The 23,634-nt window shown below is 36.5% G+C and overlaps 1 protein-coding gene across 3 annotated transcripts in view; it reads right to left on the reverse strand.

Moving 5' to 3' along the window:
• Positions 1-8,811: 8,811 nt before the first annotated feature.
• The window catches only part of MAEA (macrophage erythroblast attacher, E3 ubiquitin ligase), a 142,065-nt gene continuing 127,242 nt past the window's right edge, over positions 8,812-23,634 (reverse strand). For 2 of the 3 annotated variants that reach the window (XM_051965805.1, XM_051965806.1), the window contains 3 exons: positions 17,584-17,717; positions 10,294-10,489; positions 8,812-9,982 (listed from right to left, as the gene is read on the reverse strand). In XM_051965805.1, coding sequence (XP_051821765.1) covers positions 9,887-9,982; positions 10,294-10,489; positions 17,584-17,717 — 426 coding nt within the window. In that variant the 3' untranslated portion in view covers positions 8,812-9,886. Of the gene's footprint in view, positions 9,983-10,293; positions 10,490-13,640; positions 17,119-17,583; positions 17,718-23,634 lie in introns of those variants that run through there. The other variant, XM_051965807.1, reaches the window with a different exon arrangement.

A 23,634-nucleotide genomic window follows, 5' to 3' on the forward strand; every position in this document is an offset into this window, starting at 1 on the left:
TAGAGTGGTCATTGATGTGGAAATAGCAACTTGAGGGAAGGTCTCTAGTGGGGATCTCTAGGGATATCTTTGGTAGTGTTGCTTTCAAGATTTTTATTGATTATTTGTAGGGGTCTTAGGAAATGTATGTGCTAAATTTTCATGTGTCACAAGCCTGCGATGGAGAGTTGAAACTTTGGATGGTTGAAGTAGGATCCAGAAAGATCTCAACAGGCTAAAATGATGAATTTTAATGGGAAAGAACATAAAGTTCTACATGTGACTTAAAAAATAATCAATTTCCGAGGGGATGCCCATCAATTAGGGAATGACTGAATAAGTTGTGGTATATGAATGTAATAGAATATTATTGTTCTATAAGAAATAATAAGCAGGCTGATTTCAGAAAAGGAAGGAGAGACTTACATGAACTGATGCTGTGAGGTGGGCAGAACCAGGAGAATATTGTACACAGCAACACTAAGATTGCATGATGATCACCTATGACAGACTTAACTCTTCTCAGCAATACAGTGATCCAAGATAATTCCAAATAGATTTGGGATGGAAAATGCCATCAGCATCCAAAGAACGAATTATGGAGACGGAGCATACTGTTTTCACTTTTTTTTGTTTTTTCTTTCTCATTTTTCCCTTTTTTCTTTCACATGACTAAAATAGAAACATTTAAAATGATGGCAAATGTATAATCTATATCAGATTGCTTGCTGTCTTGGGGAGGAGGGAGATAATGGAAGAAGGGAAAAAAAAAAAACTTGAAACTCAATCTTAGAAAAATAAATGTTGAAAACTATGTAATTGGGGAAAATACTTCTCATTGGATGTCTTGAAGAGGAGGTAACCAATTGTATGTTGTTAGAGGGGATTCTTTGCCATTTATGGTTGAACTAGATGACTGCTGGGGGTCCTTTTCAATTTCTGGATTCTGTGTTTTGAACTTATCTTTTGGGGTTCAAATGTCATCTCCTCCAGGAGGCCCTCCTAAATTTCTCCATCCTGGAATGACATTTCCTTCTTCAGATCTCATATAGAACTTTGCCCATTTATGCACAAAAAACAACCAGATGGAAGGGAATTTAGGAGGTAAAAAACCTAAGAGGCAGACTTAGTTCTGCTTCAAGTTAGCTATGTGATCCTAGGCAAGAAATCTGATTTCTCGTTTTCCTGTTTGTATCATAGGAATTACATTCTCTACATCATAGGGTTTGAAGTCTTAAAAGAACTATAGAAATGTGAATCATCACTGATGCTAAGTGAAATGAACAGAACCAGGAGATCATTATATACGGCAACAAGAAGATTATACAATGATCAATTCTGGCACATGTGGCTCTTTTTCAACAATGATATGATTCAGGCTAGTTCCAATGATCTTGTGACGAAGAGAGCCATCTACATCCAGAGAGAGGGCTGTGGGGACTGAGTGTGGAATACAACATAGCATTTTCACCCTTTTTGCTTTTGTTTGCTTTCATTTTGTTCTTTTTTGATTTTTCTTGTGCAGCAAGATAATTGTATAAATATGTATGCATATTTTGGATTTAACTTTTTAAATAAATATATTTTTTACCATGTTTAACATATATTGGATCTAGGGGAGGGGGTAGAAGGAAGGGCGGGGGGGAAATTGGAATACAAGTTTTGCAAGGGTTAATGTTGAAAAATTATCCATGCATGTTTTGAAAATAAAGTTTTAATAAAAAAAGAAATGCGAGTCACTAGTACTGTATGTGATTACATATTAAAATAATGTTTGTGTATGTATTTTTTTTCCCATTACACTTGTCTTAGCTAAGCTGTGCATCTATCTCCCCAGGACTGGGAACAATGCAAATGTTTACCAAAATGTTTTCAGGAAGTAGCCAAATAAGACTTGTGTTTGCCTCTCTTTCCCTCCTTCTTGCCCCCATTCAAGTCTTTGGACTTCAATATTTTCACAAAGAAATCATAAATCATCTTTTGCTTTCCACACAGAAAATCCTGTTTCTAAGCATGTCCCTGGGTAGAGGTAAAGCCATCCCAGAGCAAGAGAGAAAAAGAAGGGCTTGTGTAAGGAAAGGTCACTTAGCCCCAAGTAAAAATTCATAAGAGTACTTGATGAGGGCAGAAAAGCCATTTAATCCAACTCTCCCATTTTCCGGATGAGGAATTTGAGGACCAGGAAGGAAGGGTTTTGTTCTAAGTTCACAGATATGTTGGTGCCAGAATTTGAACCTAGAATCCGAGTGTTCTTATATATTAGAATTTTATCTCCCCCTACATGATTGTGAACTCAGTGGAGGCAAGGATCAGTCTTTGCTTCTCTCCTAACCCTAATTCTATGCTCAGAATATACTCTTAAAAAAATATTTGTTGACTGAGAAGATTTACATGAACTGATGCAAAGTGCAATGAGAAGAACAAGGACACTGTACCGAGGAATGACACAGTACGATGATCAACTGTGAATTACCAGCTATTCTCAGCAATACAGTGATCTAAGACAATTTTGAAGGACTCGTGAGTTAGAATGTGATCACCTGCGGAGAAAGAACTGATAGAATCTAAATGCAGATAGAAGCATACTTTTAAAAGAGTTTCTTTATTTTTCTGATTTTTAAAAATCTGTTTTCTTTCACAACTTGACTAATATATATTTTGTATGACGGCACAGATATAACCTATATTAAAGTGCTCGGCTTCTCAACACAAGGTGGAGAAGGGAGGGAATTTGGAACTCAGAAGTTATTTAAAAATTACTGTTAAAATTGTTTTTATATGTAACTGAGAAAAAACAAAAAAAATATTAAGAATTTTGTTGAGTAGATTTGGTGACTCGGTAGTCTTTCAGTTTGGAGACTTAATAAACTGGCTGAAGATTGAAATGGGGATGTCTCTGTCCAGTTATCTGTTTTCTCTGTGGGTGGCCCCTCAATAGAAAGGAAAGCTCCTGTGTTACAATGTCTGAGTAGTAAAGCTTCTGGCACTGTAGGATGCTAGGCTAAGGGAAGGCCACTATGAACTAGTGAAAATGGAGGACTTCCACAGAAATCTTCATCTTCTTCATGGGGGTGCAAGGTCCCCTCTCGCCTCCCCCAACCTTTGGCCAGGGTCACCAGGGTCACCTCTCAAACATCTGCTGCTCCACACTTCAGGGGAATAACTCCCTGGCAACTAGATTTGCTCAGTGACAATGGGGGACTTTAAAGAGGGATTTGGGGATCTCCAACATACAATTAACTGGTTTCTAAGATGCCTAATTATAGTCTTCCATTATTCCCATGACCTTGTTGAGCCAAGGGCAGCTTTGTGTCTCTCTCTTAAGCCATGGCAGGCTAATGCAAAATATAAATTTGAAATTATAGATTGTTTCAGAATTACAGCTGGGATGTATGCAAAGTGTCAGTGATAGAAAGGACCTTAAGAGCATAGAAAGTCAGAGCTGGCAGGAACCTTTGAAGTAGAATATCAGAGCTAAGAAGGATTTCAGAATGTAGAATGTCAGAGTAAGAAGAGACATCAGAATGAACGACATAGTATGTTCGAGTAGCAAGAAATCTGAGAAATTAAATCTATAATTCATCATAGTTTCCTAGTTTTACAGAGGGGAAAACTGAGGCTCAGAAAGGAGTATTGATCAAGATTACACAGAAAGCTACTGGCAAAATCAGGGTCCAAAGGCAAATATTCTGATTTCTTTGACTCCAAGTTCAGTGCCCTTTTTGCTAGGATTGGAGTGTAACATTAAGAGGCTCTAGGCTGTGACTTTGAATCAAATTTTTCAGATTATTAGTGGAATAGACAGAAGTCATGGACTAATCCCTTTAGCTAGCCGATATGTGCCTATTCCCACCTTGCTTGGATTGTGGAGGGAAATTTGACATAAAAATGGAGTTGAAGCCCTCCAAGAATTATGCTAGCTTCTGCTCATATTCACTATCTTGTGTACAAATCACTTCCCTTCCCTGTACCTGTGTACTCATTTGTAAAATGGGGATGAGCATAACTAAACTAAATTATGTGACTGGGAAGAAAATACTTTGTAAAACTTTAGATTGTTATAGAAATATGAATCCTTTCCAACCATCTACTCTTTCCTCCCATTTTGGTTCTACATTCAAACACAAAATGAGGAAAAATGATGGGGCACAGCATGCACTTATTTAATCACTTAATGCCTTTATTTTATTACCTCCTAAGCAGCTTTAAAGAACTAGGAATTTATTTCAGGGCTAGATTTGAACCAGTTATCCTTGGAGACAAATTTAACCTGTTACATCAGCCGAGTCTCTGATCTGGCTGAGTTGCTTATCTTGGGAATATCATCTGATCTGCAGGAGGCTCTTGGGGGTGAGCACCATGGGAGGTCTCACCTCCCACATCTCATCTCACCTGTCATCCTGGTTTTGACAAGGATAAGGGTGGCAAACAGGCCAAGAGGAATTTGACAAACCAGAGAATATGACTGCTGGAAAGAACTTCGGAGGTCATTTAGTTAGTTTATGGGAGACATTAAACTTCAATGTGCTTGGAATTTCAATTTCAACAAGCATTCATCACATGTGAACTGAATCCTGGCCTTAGAGGCAGGGATTCAAAGAGAGACACAGACTGGGAGAAAAATACAAATATGATACAAAGGATAGTGAGATAAATGGAAAGGAGAGGTCCAGGCAAAGTGTTAGGAGAAATTTGAGGAGGGTCACCTTCATGTAGGGATGCATCTTGGAAGAGAGGATTTCATGGGGAAAAAAATAACAATTTAATTGGTCCTTGAAGCATGGGGGTCCTTGCTTTGACACAAACCTGGGAATATTATTCTTGGGTAAAATGACTATGCTAGAAACAGTGATCCAACTTCTTTGGCTGCCACTGGCCTTTCTGTGATAAACATATTTCATTATCTGGAAGACTTTAGTGCCATGTCCAAAGACACATTTCCTTGTATCCACAGATCATGTAAGCATGTTAAATCAGGTATAGTCTAGGTTAGAAACCTACCACTTCCAAAAGGGTACCATTAAAAAATCCATTTACTTTTATGAGTCTTGTGCTTTAGAAACAATGCAGCCCACTAATTACCCCGTCTCTTGTCCTATTTGACCCCTGAAAACCCAACTTGAAAGCTACTTCCTCCAAAAATGGCTAGCACATACTGCAAATCGCTTAGCATGTACGATTTCATTTAGGTCTCAAATCCATATATTATACTACAGTATACTTTAGGTATTGTTATTCCCATTTTACAGACAGGACAATTAAGTGACATGCTTATGAAGCTCAGCAATACTATGCCATACTGCCTAAAAGGCAGTTTCTAACAATTTTACCCTAAAACTTCATAAAACACTTTGAACTTCTGATGCACTCATTATTGTGTATCATTCAAAAACCAAAAAACCAAAAAACCCAAACCCTTCCAAACCACACTCTCTGCTTTTAAAGATGTCAGTCTGATGGGGAAAGACAACATGGTACTTGGAGGAAGTTCCGGGCCTGGATTCCCCATCTGGGCCTTGAGTTCCTTGTGGGGAGGGACTGGCTTGTGGTCCTTCCCAGGGTTCAGTATAGGTTCTGTGCTCCGTGAGCACAGAACCTGCCTCTTGTTGGTTGAATGTGAATTGGTTCTAAGGCAGCAAAGCAGTTTCAGAAGGGCTGAAATTGTAGTGCATCTTATCAGCCAGGAGATGGTACTCTAGGAGAAGCTCTCCATTATCTCCAGGCCAGATGAAATGGATGTTGTGTCCTTACAGAATCACAACGGGATCTCTCATTAGCGTTCATGGGCAGGCTTCATTAAGACAAAAGGCCTGACTGTATTCTTGAGCTCCTTCCGACTGCTCTGGTGCTAATTCTTGGCAGAGCAGAGGAAAAATTCATTAATTGGGACCCTGTGGATTCAGATTAAGTGTTAGTTCAAACAGGGCTTTGCTGAAGTTCACCTTTGTTTGGCAAACCTCTTCTTTATAGAGTGCAAATTAACAATATGAACAAGACTGCAAGAGAAAGGTGTAAAATTCTTTAGAGAGCTTAAAATACTTTCCATGTACCTCCTCTTGTCCTCTGACCCCCATGTTTAGTCATGTATTCTCAAGTTGGAAGGACACTAAAAGGGCTAGCTCATCCAAAAAGCATTCATCTTACCCACAACATTGCCCACTGGCAGACACTGAGCTGCTGGTTAAATTCCTCCAGGGACAGTGAGCCCATATCAAGGCAGTCTGCTTAATTTTTGGCATCTCCAGTTGTGAGCTCAAATGCTCATCTTCCCCATGTGTTCATCCTAGCCTTGTTTTCTAAGACCCAAGAAAAACAAGTCTAGTGTAAAGATTTCCTTTATAAAAATGAGATTTTTTTGGAAGCCCAGTTATTTGCTTGATGTGAGGATCACTGGAATCAATTTCTCAATAGGAAACTTAGCTCTGCCACTTTGTGTGACCTTGCACAGATTATGTTCTGTCTCTGGGCCTCCTTTTTCTCAAAGGGGTTGGACTAAGATGAGTTGCAGACACATCTCTGTGGTTAAAATACCAATCCAAAAAATATTCTATGGCTCCCACTTGCCTTCACCTTTCTGGAGATGAGCTAGGTTGCCAATGTCCTTCCCAAAAGTTGCTCTCAAAATAAAACATTAGTACAAGATGTGACTTGGGTAGAAATCTCAACTCTCTTATCCCCCCATTTACTTTAAACACCACACATCAGAGTTCAGAACTCTCAAACTCAGCCCCTTCTATTCCCCAATCCCAACCGGTACTGCTATCTAGAGTTTGGGATCTTGACCATGGCCACTTTTAGAACAGGGAAGGGAATGGTACTCACTGCTGCACTTTTATACTTATGAGGAATACTGGGAAATCTTGGAGGTGATGGGAGTAGAGAAGCAGTGGGGAAAGTGACATGGTTGGGACAACCTGCTTGGAGGCTTATATTCAAAGACTTTCACAGTCAGAAGTAGAAGAATACTCAGAATCCTGAACTTGGGAATCAGGAGAACCTTGGTCACCAGTCACTTCTTAGCTGTGACTTAGGAAAATCACTTCACTTGTTCCTTGAGCATCAATTTCCTCATTTATAAAATGGGGTATGTAATAGCACTTCAGACAGTTGTGAGAAATAAAGAGGTTATAAATGCTTTATAAACCTTAAAGTTTAATAAGAATTATTTTTCATTCTAAAGTTTCTAGATCTAAATAATCCATTAGTCAGAGAGGGCCTGCTTTATGAACATGCATCTGTACAAATCAATAAACAAATTACAAACTGTCCTACATTCTGTCAAGCACAGCTCCTGGTTTACGTACTTGAAACAGTGGATAGGAATAAGCAACATTTTTCTAAACATTTTCCCATTTGCTCCCTTATATTTTCCTGTATATTGATAGTGAAGCACAATAAAAGAGAATTTTGAATTTATTCCAGACTGCTGAACTATTAAAAAAACCAAAAACCTAGCAATCTGATTCTGCTGTACTTGCTTTTCCTAGCCTACCAATTCAGAGCAATGAGACTGAGGACAGTTATTGTGAGCTTCCTCATCTTCTCCAACTACAAAACTTTAATATTTTTACCTAAGGAAGTGATGAACTTACTCTTGGCCACAGCTAACCCTTCTACCCTTCCTATCCTGCCTTTTTTTGATACTGCCATCAATCATCTCCTCTCTTGCATCTTCAAATCCTTCCTTTCTGTGGGTTTCTTCCTATTTGCTTATACGCACATTTAGTTCTCCTTATTCTAGAATAATCTGCTCTTGATCTTTTTACATCATCCTACTGCATTCCACAGATCTCCAACCTTCTACAATCTAAGTTCTTCAAACATTTTTCCTTCCATGTCAATCTTTTACAATGTTTTCCACTCTCACCATTCAGAAATAGTTTTCAGGATACCAAGAACCTCCTTATTGAATGATCTTTTTTCATCTTCCTTCCTGTCACGACAATGCATTTCACAGAACTGACCACTACCTTCCTCTTTGAGACTATCTTCCTTTGTTTCCATGATACTACTCTTCCAGAGATACATCCTGGTGTAGAGGAAAGAGTGCTTGATAAGGAATCAAAGGACAAGTGGCCCATATTTCTCATCACCACCAGCCACAACTGTTGACCAAATGACACCAAGGAATGAAAGCAGTGGCAGTAACTCCTAGATCAGCCTTACAATTTCCAACCCAGCCCTCACAGTCGTTGACAGGGGGAAGCAACTTGTGAACAAGGGGTCAGCTATTCTCACCAACTGCCAACCAAAGTGCAGGCAAGCTAACCTGGCAGAAGCAGCCTAAGGTATAGCAAGAGGAAACAAGTCAAACCAGCACCACCATATTAAACAGCCTCTTCCTTCAGGGACACTCCAGGCCCCTGAAACAAAGAATATTGGGCATAATGGAATTAAATAATATTAAGTAAGACACATTAACATCAGCCCCTGCACGCTAAGCAGCATTGGTCTTTTCCATTTGACTTGCAACTGAAATATTTCATGTGTTGCCTCTCCTATTATATTACATAATTCCACTGGAACGTGCTTATGCCTGCATTGTGTAGGAATCAGATATGAAGGGGAAATAATATATATGAAAAAAATAAGCTCTTGATTTTTCGTAGGGGCTCTTATTTTTTCTCTTAGTATCCCCAGAGATTAGCACATTGGCACTTATCAAGTTCATGCTTTCTTCATTCATTCACTTTGCTCAATCTTCTGAGAAAAAGGAAAATAGTAAAAAAACAAACAAACAAAAAACTGTTGAAAGCAGAGGATTGGAGTGATGGGATGCACAGGAAGAGGAATCATGTGGAATGAATTCATATGAGGTCAGAAATACAATGCTTTTGTATAAGTAAGAAATGGAAAACAATTTTTATTAACATGTTTTACATTTACAATTTTTTATTAGCTAATCAACATCAACATGCAAAAATAAGCGCTAAATACAAACCTCTACAATATGGTTTTGTTTAAGCTACAATGGTTGGTTGGTTGGTTGGTTTGGAAAAGTCATCAGTAATTGTTGAAGCTGAACTATTAGTTTCTGCAATGAATAATATTTAGACCCTATATTTATGTTACCATCCTGCAAGGCCTCTTCAGAAACTGTCCAACACTAGCTGATTTTCATGTGAATACATTCTCAAAGCAAGAAATAAGGCAGTAGCACTAATGATTTGATATTAACCCCTATGCATATAACTAAGAACTTTAGAAAGACTTTCACACGAGAGGGCAAACTGGAAGAGTCTATAAAAACAAGCAATTTGGTTTGCTTGCCATGCTATTTTTCTTGGTATTTTGGCAGCATCTTTAAGCTTCTGTTGGAACAAACAACTTCTGCTCGACTCTAGGATGAAGTCATCATCTCATGATCATCACATCCCTGGAAGTGCAATGTCTTAAACTCAGCACTATTATCATTTCCTATAGGATCCACAGCAGATTACGCAAGAAGCTCTCATGGAGAAACCCCCTTGTTTTTCCATGTATCATCATTAGCAAAAAGGGAGGATAACTGGAAAAACAAATAGGGAAAAGAATGGAGTCACATTTTTAAGTGGGTCTGAAAGTCCCTCAGTGTTTAAGTCATCCTTAAAAGAAAATTTATTTTTGAAAGATTTAAGTACTTTTCAGAAGCATCAAATTTGTGACTTATGTTACAAAATCCTACCAATCAAAATGTTGTTTTCAAGTACAAACTTATTAAGTCATATTTCCTCTCTTTCTTAGAGTAGTTATTGTTGCTCATTGATCTTTGGTCGCAAGAAACAACATTGCCACCGACAGGTCTGATCCTCAAGATGGCACATTATGCTTCTTCGCCACACAAGGCCATGCCTAAGGAGGCAGGCCACCCCCTACGCTGTGTCCCATTCCAGCCAGCACTGGCCCTCCATCTTGGGGCCACGGGGATCTACATGATGTACACTTTCTCAGCTTGTGAGAAGTTGAAAACTTCTTTGGTTCTTGGGCACACGACTTTGTCATCTTGACGAATGGAAAGCAAAGACTGAAAAACAAGATCAATCATAAATGAATGCAGGCAAATCAAAATAAGATAGTACTCCACAATTCAGAAATCATTTTTCTCTCTCTCCTCTGAATCTGCCACAAAACATTTACTTGTCTCATCCCCAAAGAACCAAATGTCTAGAATTATTCTTAATTTGGTTGACAGACAACTCTAAAAATAAAGTTAATGGAAAAACAAAGGAAACCAGAAATCCTGAACTTTATAATCTCTTCCTACACATGCAGACATAGTGATATTCCATGCTTTGGAGCAACAGAACACTGGATAAATGCAGAGAAGAAACTTACATTGTAGCCATAGACATATCCATTTGGTAACATCATGGGTGGATTGTTTTCATTCATGACGTCTCCAGAAATCTTACAGACTAGCCGGGAGTTGGCACAATGGGCCATGGGCAAAGGCTGGGCCAGCTTGTTCAGTGACTTACTACACACAGGGCAGTCTGGATTCTTTGAACTTCCATCTTCTTTATAACATTGTCTGATTCACAAAGTGTCAAGGAGTCATAGCTTAAGAACAATTGCAATCATTAGAAAAAACAAGGCAAACAAATGGCACAATGCAAAGTGGGTCAGTTTTAGTATTAGAAAATCTAAGATCCAGGTTTTAAACTCATTACCTGTAAAATCTTAGGCAGTTCACTTGTGAATCTTGATTATTATTATCATCTGTACAATGTAGGTATCGTACCAATTGACCTTAGGGGCCATCTTTGTGGTTCTAAGTCTTATATTCTTTTATTTTGGGGCAGGGAATATTCTTTTCATGTACTATTTACTTTACTGTAATATATAATAAGCTAACAACAATAATCAACTTTAAAAATATTTACATTTCTGATACTCCTTGTCAAATAGGTCTAACAAGGAAATAGAGTATACTTTTACTGGCACTGAGGCAAAAAGAAGCTACTTCTCCCCTCACATGTATGCTCGCTGATCCAGTGACACTGGCCTGCTGGCTGTTCTGGACTCTAAACCAGGCACTGTCACTGGCTATCTCCTCTCCCTTTCTCCCCATAGCCACAATGCTCTCTCTCTACAACTCTGTCTCCTGACTTCCTTGAAGTCTTTGCTAACATCTCAATCTCCAGAGAGACTTTCTCATCCCTTCTTAATTCTAGTGCCTTCTCTCCAATTTATCCTGTATATCGCTAATATATATACATAGTTGTTTGCTTATCATCTCCCCAAGATACTAAGCTCCTTGAGAGTAGGGAATGTTTATTGACTTTCTTGAAAGCACTAAATAAATGTTCATCTATTGACTGACACTGGTGTGAACAGATAAAATAAAATTAATTCTAAGAGCCTGAATAAAAAACAATTTTGCCTTTCCCTTTGCCTACCTCCTCCCCCTTCTCCCCCCACAACTGAAAGCAACATAAACGATTGGCAGTATGCCGATCTACAAAGGGATGATCTGGATTTAAGGGCCTGTTTCAGTCCCCTAATTTTGCCTTCCACATTTATTATTAGTTTGTGAACCTGGACAAATAACTTGATGTCTCTGTGGTCCTTTATGAAGTCTCCTCCTTCATAAAACAGAAATGTGGGTAATCCTTTGATCTGAGGACTGCGTGTTTGTAAGAGTACTATAGAAATGTCAGGTATGATGATGAGGATGACAGAACCATCCTTGAGGGCTTCCACCCCAATAGAAGCTCAGGAAGTTTTAGTCATGGATTACTGACCCAGGAATGCATTTTGTATATGCTACAGAAGAATCAGCTTAACTAGGTTTGAAAAGGTTGATAATCAGGATGGCTGCAGTATTTTGAAGATCATCTAGTAAATCATACTGTTAAGCAAGAATTCTGGGAGATAGGTGCTGTTATAAGCGGGCAGTGCAAGTAATATTACTAGATAATGATCTAGAACTAAAAGGGACTTCACAGGTCATCAGCTGATCAATGTCCCTCAACTGTATGAGACTTAAGTGGTGAAGTCACTTGCCCAAGTTTACACAGGTAATGAGTCAGAGGCAGAATTAGAATCCATGTATTCTGACTGAAGTCAATCCTTTTTTTTTTTTTTTCCACTATGTTGTCTGATTTTATATATGAGAGAAAATGAGCCTCAGATGGCTTACTAAATGCCCTGCCCATGATCATATCCCTTAGATGTGTCAGTCTAAATAGTTTATGATCTGGGTGCTTTCTACAAATAATAACTGAAGACAACAAGAGTAAATTCTATGGATAATTAAAATGAAAAGAACTTTGTTTCAATTACTTGGTTGTTTAAAAAATTTTTATTTTGGCCTGCAATAACTAAGTAAAAACTTAAAAAGTCTTAAAGAATTAGCTGGGGAGTCAGAAGACCCAGACCTAATACTTATTAGCTGATGACTATGGGCAAATTTTAACCTCTCTGTGTCTGTTTTCTTGTCTTTAAAAATGAGGGCAGAAATAATATTCATCCTTATGTATCACAGGGTGATTGTAAAGAAAATTCTTGGTAAACCACTGAGTTCTAGGAAATGGGAAATAATCATTACTTATATAGTCATAACAATAGTGGCTAGCATTTACACAACACTTTGGAGTCTTTTAGAACCCCATCTCATTTTATCTTTATACACAATACCCATGACTATTATTCCTATTTATTTTTGAGGTAACTGAGACAGCAGTTCAGTGACTTACCATCAGTGAGTTTTTGAGGCAGGATTTAAATTCAGATTTTATTGACTCCAAGTCTGACAGTTCCTTCATTCTGCCACTAGCTGCTCTTAACATATGAAACCTTTTGCCCTTAGGATTGATTCCCTCATCTCTGCTGAATGAAGGTATATTTCATTATCTGTTCTCTTTTGCTCATTTCATCTTCACAAAGATCATTTTAATTTCCTAATTCATCACATTATGGATAGGAGGTGAACTTAGGAATAAACAAGATATACAGAGTATTGTGGGATGTAAAATGGATAATTTTGATCAAATTTTAAAAGTTTCTGTTCAAACAAAACACAGATAAGATTAGAAGGAAAACAGAAAATTGGGGAGGGGGGGGAATTTTATAGTTTCTCAGAGAAAGGCCTCAAATCTCAAATATATAGCAAACTGAGTCAAATTTATTTAACTCACATCATTGCCAAATTGATAAATCATCAAAGGACATGAACAAATATTTTTGGAAGAAGAACTCAAAAACCATATATAGTAATATTTAAACAACTTTTGAGATGCCAATTAGACCTATCCCATTAATGAAAATAATATGAAAAAATGACAGATGTTATAGGAGATGAGGAAAAACTGGGGCACTAAAGCACTACTGGCAGAACTTTAAAATGATCCAACCATTTTGGAGAGCAATTTGGATTTCTGTCCAAAGAGTTATAAAACTGCCTATCCCTTTTGCCTGAGCAATTTCACTATTCCCAAAGTGAACACAGAAAAAGGAAAAGAACCTATATGATATGTTCTAAAATAAATTGAGGGGAGCCCCATCAATTGGAAAAATATATGATTTTTATGATATATGATATGATAAAACATGATTATGATAGATCACTAGGGTTGTAAGAAATGCACACAGCAGGCTGACGTTAGAAAAACATGGAAAGACAGAAATAATACAGAGTAAAATGAGCAAAACAAAAAAAATCATATGTAATAACAGCAATATGTTTGATATATATAAATAAAATGTTGGCCTTTTCTAATGTAGGATTGAGAAGATGATAACCAGAATTCAAAGCATAACAACAACAAAAATTTTAAAAAAGAAAAAAAAATTGCTGAAATATTATGGATTCCAAATGTAGTGATTGTACAGTTGTTGGCAATGGGACTGATTGTGCATATTGGTCAATTTTTAATTTTTTTTTTTTGGTTTATGTTCTTATTTAATCTTTAAATGCCATTGGAATAACTTAGCTTAGTTTGTTTCATGTCCAGATTTCTCTTTACATTGTACTTTATTTATAATCTTCCACAATTTTCCTCCATACTGTTTTGAAAATGAATTTGTATGCTAAATTGTCATTGCAATTATCTGTCAGTTCTTACTTGGGGATATTATCCTGGACATGGTCGGTTTTCCTTTTGTGGTGCTTTATATCACTGTTTTTTTTTTTTTTTTTTTTTTTTAAAGAAGTCCTTTTAAAAAGGGTCCTTACCTTTATCCACTTCGTATTTTTCAGCACCAACAGCTTGCCCGAATAGTTTGTGCTGGAACTGTTACAACTGCACAGAATTCTTTTCATTTTCCTTATAATTTTTTCATTATCCTTATATAATTTGGTGTTAATTTAATTAACCTCTTCTCTAACCTAGGTGGTGTTTGGATCACACACAGACCAATGATTTAGAGATGATTCCCAAACAATCAGATAGTAAAGTTTTTGTTTAAGACTTCCCATTCCCAATATTCCTGTCAAATTTTTTAAATGCCTGAGAATTAAGAAATACAACAAAAGCAAAAGAATCAGACAGAGGGTAAACCCAATGGTACTAGAGATACATATGGAGTCAGTGTGATAAACTTGAATCTTGCCTCTGACACTGAAGACCTTTCTCATATGTAAAAAAGGATGATGTTTCTTCCATCTTTACATCCATGACCTACGGGGAGCTACAGAAGAATCCAAAAAGTGGTAGGATCATTGTTTAAAAAAATTGGGATGATAATAGCACATGATGGTTGTGAAGGCTTACTTAGTTTTTTTTTTTTTTTTTTCCATTTAAAGAAAATGTTTGTTGGTTAGCAGGGAGGAAAAATTCAAGAAAGAGGGTAAATACAAACAGCATTTAGCTATTTTCAACGAGTTTAAGTCGCCAAGATGAACTACATCAAAAATAACAAGAACAATAACAACAATGACAACGTTGTTCAGTTGTGTCTGACCCTATTTGGGGTATTCTTGGTAAAGATACTGGAATGGTTTGCCACTTCCTTCTGTAGTTTATTTTGTTGATAAGAAAACTGAGGTAAATGGGGCTCAATTGCCCATAGTCACAGAGCTAATAAGTGTTGGAGGTGAGATTTCAACTTAGGATGAGGATGCTTCCTATCCACTGTGCTATTTAGCTGTCAATAATAATAAATTAAAAAATGAGTATAGCAAACTATCATTTCAGCACTCAACCTTTTTGTCCTCTCTGTAGTATGTGTCGATGCTGAATATCCTGTCTTATTCTGAATGATATCTCCTCCTCAGGTCTTTGTGACACCTTCTCTTTCTACCTGTTTAAACATTACCACAATTTCCTTTGTTGATTTATTGTCTTTGTTATGTTTCCTAACTGTGGGAGATCTCTAAGGACCTGTGCTGGCCCCTTTTCTCTTTATATAATTTCACTTGGTCTCACTTGGCAATTTCAATAACTCCCATCGGTTTAATTATCACTGAAATGTAGATAATTCCCAAATCTATCTTTAACTATCTACTAGATGTTTCAAATTGGATGCTCCTAAGGAATCTCAAATGCAATATATCCAAAATAGAACTTACTGTTTTTCTTCTCAAATCTACTTCTTTTTCAAAATTTCCATATTTTTGTCTAGGATACCACCATCCTTCTAGGCACCCAAGCATGAAATTTTGGCATTATTCCCGATTCCTCACACAGTAAATAGAGTCAAATTTTGAACTTAGTTTCTTTGGATCCAAATCCAGAACTCTTAATGTAACAGATGAGCAGTAGCTCACATGTCTATGACACTTGGTGATTTACAAAGTATTTTCTTCATAATGCTGTGAAGTTCAGATTGCTACTGAACCATTTTACTACAGAAGATAACATGATTAGTAAGCAGCAGAAAACAGGATTCTTGGCCTTGGGACTTCAAGATAAGTATTCTTTCTACTTTACTATCTTGCTGTAGAAAGAGCTCTTCCCTATGCTAAAGGCTTTCTGTTCAGGAAAGGGTATCTAGATGAACTGCACTAGGCCTTCCAATTCTGATATTTGTCGAGTTTGTAGCTACTTTCACAACATATGGCAGACAAGTCAGTGGGAATAATGGTTCAACTGAACAATCTGTTTCATTGTCTACTTGAAATCTAAATCAAGGACTGGTTTACACCAAAATGGCCAGTCTTTCTGACCCCAGATAGTACACTGATAATCACCTGACTGTAAATCCTTAGTATTCTTAATAGGTCTTCCTCGTTTCTTTCAATCATAAACAGAATAAACTTGTTGCTCATAAAGGAGCAATGGCTGGAGAAAGGTCACACTGGAGCAGGGAGGAGGGGGCTGCGTCTTGACTGTTAAAGAGGTACCTTGGCAAGCCTCTTCCCTTCTCCACTTCAGAAAAGTCTAGAGAATTTCTATGGCTCTCTTCTAGATTTAACATTCTAGCATTCTAGCCCTAGAGAAGAATATAGCTTACTTTAAAGTCAATTTAGAAAAAAATTAAGTCTGTGAGGATATAAATTCAGTAGGAAAATATCATTCTACATGAGTAATTGGATGGCTTGTAATGTTCACATAAAACCTAAGAGTATTTTCTCTGATCATTTTTTATATCATTCCTTTAGGAAAAAAAAACCATGAAATACTATCAAATTGGTTAAATCAAAATTAAGGAGTATCTTTTAAGAGTTTATTCTTTTAATCTCACAGATTTAGAGTGGGAAGGGACCTCAGAAGTTCATCTAGTCCAATCTTCTCATTTTGTACATGAGAAAACCGAGGCTCAGAAAGGCTTTGCCCTAAATTACGCACACTTGTTATTCCAGTATTATTCAGTGCTCAGGTCCTGTGACTAATTCCTGTGTTCTTCTTTCTCTTATTACAGACTTAGAGCAGAAAGGGACATCACAAATCAGCTAGTTCTAACCCATTTTGTAGATGGAGAAACTGAAAACTGGAAAGGGGAATTGTCCACTGTATTTTGAATAGTCTGTACCTCATGGCTGGCATGCATTCCCTCTGCCCCCTCCTTATCCCTCTTTGTTAAAATACTTATCCATCAAGGTGTGAGTTGGCTGTCCTATCTTTTGCAAAACCTTCTTTGATAATTTCAGAAGCAAGTCACCTTTCCTCATATTTTTCAAAAACACTTGTGATATATTTTCTGACCTTATATCATTCTATCTGGTAACAAATATACTTATCTGTGCATGTTTTCTCCTTCTTGGTAGACTGTAAATTCCTTAAGGACAGATAAGGACTCAAATGCTAAATTGTTGAAAATCTCTGTATCCTTATACTCTTAGCCCTTACAAGGCTGTGGCCCCATGTTTAAACCTCTGTTCATGTGAATCTCAACATCATATATCTACTGTTGTTGAGCCTGGGATTCAAAACCAGGTTTTTTGACTTGAAATGCTGTTGACTCATTATATCAAACAATATTACTTAATGCACCCCACCCCCCAACACCTTGATACAAATAACCAGAAACCTATGTTTCTTTAAAAATCAGGCCAAGTTCATTATTCATTTCATCTCTGAAATCATATAGAAAACCTGCTTACTTATCCAATAATATTCAGGAATTACCCCCAAAAAATTTATTCCTGTTAAGACAAAATTCACCATGTTATTCCAATGGGAACTAAATAAAAACTGGTTTAAGTACATGCTATGCTTATAATTTTTGGCCAAGAAAGGATACGGTGTTTTTATGGCAGAAAGGCCTGCCTGGAGTGTAATAGTGAAGACTGAGTTGTTTCCCAGCTGATGTAGCCTGTAATTATCATACCTAAACTGCTGAATCAACATCCTCCATCGGGCAGGGTCCAAAAGATCCTGTAATGAAATAAAAAGGAAAAAGATTAGAAATAAGATCCCTTTATGGGTCCAATATTCTAGATAAGAACATTTATCCTACGCAAAATTTCATAGAATGCTCCATTATTAATTTCCAATCAGACACTCCAGTGCCATCAGATAACTAAATAACTTATTATTATTATTATTTTTTAAAAGGTTTGTTTAAAGAAAAGGGAGTGAGGAGAGGAGCAACAGGAAAAATCACCAGATGACAATTATAAGCATTTCACTGGGAGCAAGAGGAAATGAATTTTAAAATAAAAACTTTTTTTTCTTTCAATGCAGGCAGCATTTACAGTATTAAGGTCATTATAAAACTTTGTTATTTTTATGCTTTGATTTAAAATCCACTGATGTGACCTTAATATTCTGTATTTAATTTTCTGGAATGTTGGCTTGGTTATGAAGCGAAATTAATACTCTGGAATGTCAGAGTTTTTTAAGCTACTGAGAATTAAAACACATGACTGAGCAAACTTCTGTCAAAGAAATATAAATGTTATAAGTCCAGTCAGCTCTGCTGCATTAAGCACCCAATAGGATTCTAGCAACAGAAACAAACAGTACATAGCAAAACCAAACCTCCAATTCTAGTATTTCTAGAGTCTTAAGTTCAAGAAGACAGAAGATAGATAAATCTTCATTTTAGAGAAAGCCTTCTGAAACTGTAACTCAACTTCAGGCTAAGAAAACAGGTTTAATCTAAATTGCACTTAATTCTACTGGATTTTAAATAGAGGAAAATCCTGTTTAAACCCTGTCCTATTGCAAAAATCAGTTTTTTGGGTTGGGTGAAATAGAATGGAGCAAAATCAACCCCAATCTTTGGCTGTCCTGATCTGTCAAGAACAGTAGAAAGCATAGTAAGATTGTGCCTCAAATAAACCGTTGATTAACTGTTTTAATTCTAAATGAGTACCACCAACATCCTTGTGGTCTGTTGGGAGGCATGTTGATAAAATACACACTCAACCTAAAGAATTTTTTTAACAATATTAATTCTAGTAATGTTTTCTTTCATTTCTCACAAATGTTTTGTAGGGTACAATGCAAAGGAAATACTAAACATGGCATCTTAGCAGCCTACAGATTCTGAGTCACCACAAAGAGAACTATCTTGATTACAAAAAGGCTCGAGCCTGTGTTTCAAAATGATATGAATTAATTCACTATATACAAGACACACATATATAGACTTAATTAAATGCCTGCACCCAACAAAGAGTTCACAGACTTAACAATGTTTGCTCTGGAAAACTGCTTTCTATGCACTCTTTGACATGTGGCTTCTGTAAAGCTAAGTATTTTGTATCTTTAATTGCCTCTGGGAGTTGGTATGTACTCAAATCCCAACTCTACCTCACTGCAGGGCATGGTAAAGAATTATTTTCTACAGGTATTATTTTATTTTATTTTAAAATTTTATTTAAATGTTTTTGGTTAGAATTTAAGTTCAGAACTATTTCCTTCCTTCCCTCCCACCCCACCCCACATGAAAGAAGCCATCATTTGACAAAGATTTATAAATATATGTAAAAATAAACTATGCATACTTCTATTTATTATCTACAAGTATTTTTTAGAAGGTGAAAGTGAAAGACGAGGTCTCCCAAGAGCCCTAAACACTGAGGTGCCTGCTGCAAGGCTCAAATATTTCTTGGTTAATGTTGGATAGTGTTTTTGCTGCCTCTACTCCACCAAGGGTACTCACTTCTACTTTAAACAGTTTTCCAACACCTATGAAAACAACTAGTCTTATTTCACAATTGGGGGAAAGAAGAAGACTTGAATGGCCTACACAGTTTTTTGAGCTACTCAAATAAATGCTTTACAGTTAGAGCCAAATGGCAACTAGAGAATTGTTATTTAACAACCAAATGACAATAACATCCAAAGATCTTCATTAAGCTAAGAATAACGGGATAGACCTAGAACTGAAGCAGGTGCCAAACTAGATCATCTCTGAAAAGAAATCAGAAGCAAATATATTCTATATTATCTTAAAGAAACATCTTAAAGATGTTTGTATTCTTCGCTCTAGCTCATAATATGCTAGGCAAAGTTTATACATGTATCAATAAGCACGTCCATGTAGAGGAAAGCTTGTAGAAAAAGCTGAGGAAGGTGGTTTAGTGGATCTCACAATTAGATATGCTGGGTGAGACAGTTCTATATTCCACAATAAGAAAAGATGAATGAAGACAGGATTCGGAAGAAGATAAATTCAAAGACCTAATTTATTATTTTGTTGGGGGATAATTTTCACATTGATGAATGAATAAAAAAGCATTTATAAATACTTATTGTGTACCTGACAGTGCTTAAGTGCTTAGGCAAGACCAAAAAAAAAAAAAAAATGGTGAGAATCCCTCCCTTCAAGGGACTTGCATTTTAACAGAGACAACAAAACAAATAGGGGCAGTGGAGGTTAGGAACAGAGTTCTGCTATCAGAAGTTACAGGGATGATGATAAATGACATCATAGGGCAATTTATTACCTACGTCTTTACAATATAGATTTCATTACTGTTCCTAGAGCTAGATGTGAAAAGTAGGAGGTGCTGAGCAGTGAATCAGAAGAAAAACATGAGGATTAGGCCACAGAAAAATGCTGCAATTAGAGTGCTTTGGGAGTTATTCATAATGTGATTCAATAGCACCTATGAGAATAGATGAAGAAAGTTACTGGCAAGAAGGTCAGTCCTGTTCTAAAAAATCTGCTCTATAAGAATTAGAACACCAAAGACTGACATTTTTAATCTAGCTTAATTCAAGGAATTTGAAAGGTGAAAAATAAATGAAAAATTGTATAAAAGTCTTGATAGTGAGACCTTTAGCTTAAAAAACAAGGGGACCAAAGAGGGATCAAAGAACTTAGATATTTAGGGCTTTCAGGTAAAATTCCATCTTTGAAAGTTAAAGAATTTTTTCTTATTCAATAGTAAAGCATTCAGAAAACAGAAAAAGAGATTCATTTTTCTAACTAGGTTAAAGAAAACCCTGTCAAACTTGGACTTCTTTATTGGTCTTCACAAGGGAGAGGTACATTTTTCGTACGTTGAGAACAATGACAGTAATCTCTCATTTCATAAAAAACGGATGTATTGACCATGTGTTGTTAAGTCTTTTAGAAATCTTGCTGAATATTTTAAAACTAGTGCCTCTGACACAGGAAACCATCATCAAAGAATACTTTCACTTTTCTTTTACCATGGAAAATCTCTTCCTACTAAGTTATTGGAATAATTTTATGAGAATGAATTTACTGCACAAATACCATGTAACCTATGATAGTTTGGAATACCTTTGCTTGAGAAAGTTCACATTCAGCTTAAGACTATAGCAAAACCATGACATCTAAGCAATCAAACTTTTCTTTTGCACCTATCTTGCAATAATAAGCTTACATTGATCTTATGTAAAATATCCAATTTAGTTGCAGTCAGAAATATTCACAGTGTGTCAGTATGTGGTTCCATGTTCTCTCATCCTGTCTACAGATTAAGATAATAATTATTCCCCATCTAATATTACCTTTAACCTCAAACAAAAATCCTATTTAGACAATAAAACACTCAGAATGCTTATACATTTAATATGAGTAAGAACTCTTAAACAAACCAAAAAAAAACACCTTTATATAGTTTTTGAAACTGTCATTATTTTAGAAATTTGCTTTATGTCACAAGATGAAAGATGATTTGCTATGTCTAAGTACAGCTTCATATTTTAAGCTGTATTTCACTTAACACAAACCTGTTGGGAGTTTCATTCAAGAATCTGTTGGACACTTCAGTTTTCTTGGATAGCTTTCTCAGTTTCTTTCCTACTGTGAAAATTTTGAGTTGTGATTTTTTTTCTGTCTAAAATACTTAAGTTGCTAACTCAGAAAATTTTATCCCATGTTTAGAAGTTCATTGATTAGCTTGGTAGAGTAGCTTAGGGAGACTGAAGAGTCCTTTAACTGTCAAAAAAAATTGCAAACAAGAAAGCTACTGTTCTGAAGAATTTGCTTTGATGGGCATTTATTAGTAGGGAAAGCCAACTCTGAATTTTGACTGCCAAGGAAACAGCAATGTGGGTCCATAAGCACTTCATTAAAATCAAACACTGGTCTCCTTAGGTTACTAAAATCCTTATTGTATAATAGTAAGAATGTGAAATTCTTTTAGTAGGGCCCCAAACTTACAGAAAATCCTCACATGATGAAGGGAGTAATCAAAGCTTGAGGCCTTTCTTCTACTTCCTGTTTTAGAAAAAATTGTGGTACTTGAAAATGATTGCCTGACTAACTGGGATCCTTAATAAACATGGCTCAAAGCCTCTAGACTTCCTGCAATATTTGAATTGAAGGGAAAGAATCTCTAAGTTCTGGCTGACTTTTTAAATGATGTAGTTAAATAAAGGCCAGAGAAACACCACAGAGCTGGCCAGAGAAACGTTCTCATTTTTAGATCCTTCTCTGTCATGCTGCCTTACCTCTGGCTGGGAGACACCAGGATAATTTTTACATCAGTTTTGTTTCCAAAAATCCACTTGATTTTTGCTGAGTTAGTCACCACTAGGTGACCTCCTAGAGGCCTTTGTCAGGAACTAGTGTCACATAAAATCAGAGCTGTACATCTGATTTGGTTTAATTACAATGCAACCTCAGTAAAATCTTATAACTGAAAAAAAATTTTTTTGGGAGGAGGGGAGTCCTATTAGGACTAAAGCATTTTTTTTTTTAATCGTTTGATGTCCTGATTGCTTCCTAAATTGTTTTCTGATACTTTTGTATTTGATTTATATAGTTATGCCCATAGATGGTGATTTTAAGCTCCCTTATTTCAAAAGCTACAAGTTTTTAGCTTTAAACACCCTTATGCTGCTACTGATTCACTACCAACCAAAGAGGCTTCACTTAATTACTTCACATTGTACTACTGAATATTTTCTAGATTGGCTACACTTCTTTATTCTACTAAATAATGCAATTATGGATAGCTTTAATAGGTTAGGCAGTATCTGTAAACCTAGTTGGGGTATATTTTAGAAGGTACAATGATGCCTGTGCCACAGTTTTCATGAGTTAATCTGTAGTTCAATGGCTCGAATTGTACAATAAAATTTGGAAACTTTCTTACCGCTTTTAAGTTTCTTCTTTGACACCTTGCAAAAGTAAAGCTTCTCTCTATCTTGTAGAAAGCCTTAATAAATCACTTCTCACTAATAGACTATTTCTTATTCTTTTCAAAGGTCTGCTTTTACTTCCTCACCTTTCATGTCTCCTTATTTCACTTCAGTCTACTTCCACACTCATGGACTTTAACTACAATGAATATTCACCAATGATTTAATCATCAAATCCAATAGCTTTTTCTTATTCCCCTCCTTGACTTCTTTGTTGTATCACGAAGTCTCCTATTATAATGTCTCCATGAAATCATTTCTTAGAACACCGTAGCTAGTGATCTCTCCTAATCCTGTGCTTCTATGGTTCTTTGTACTTGTGCCCTGCAACTGGCAATCAGACTGCTACCTTGTACTGTAGTGTCTGGACAGTAAATAGAAATACAGTCACCTCCAAGTCTGCTTCTCATCTAAATTCTCACATTGAGTAAAGTTGCTAAGTCTCACCAACACCACTTATATAACATTTCTTCAATCTGTTGCCTTGTTCCACACTCCAAATGTCACTGTATTAAATCTCTCATTACTACTTGCATGGCTGATTACAGTAATCTTTTATTTGCTCTCCATGCCTTCAGGCTTATTCCTCTCTAGACCATCTTGTACACAGTGGCCAAAATAATTTTCCTAAAGCATAGATCTGAGCACTACACCCACTATGTTAAAATGCCTCAGAGTCTCACTATTGCCCCTAGTATAAAAGAAAGTTTCTCTAGCCTGC

Source organism: Antechinus flavipes, chromosome 6 (genome assembly GCF_016432865.1).
Source record: "Antechinus flavipes isolate AdamAnt ecotype Samford, QLD, Australia chromosome 6, AdamAnt_v2, whole genome shotgun sequence".
NCBI lineage: Eukaryota > Metazoa > Chordata > Mammalia > Dasyuromorphia > Dasyuridae > Antechinus > Antechinus flavipes.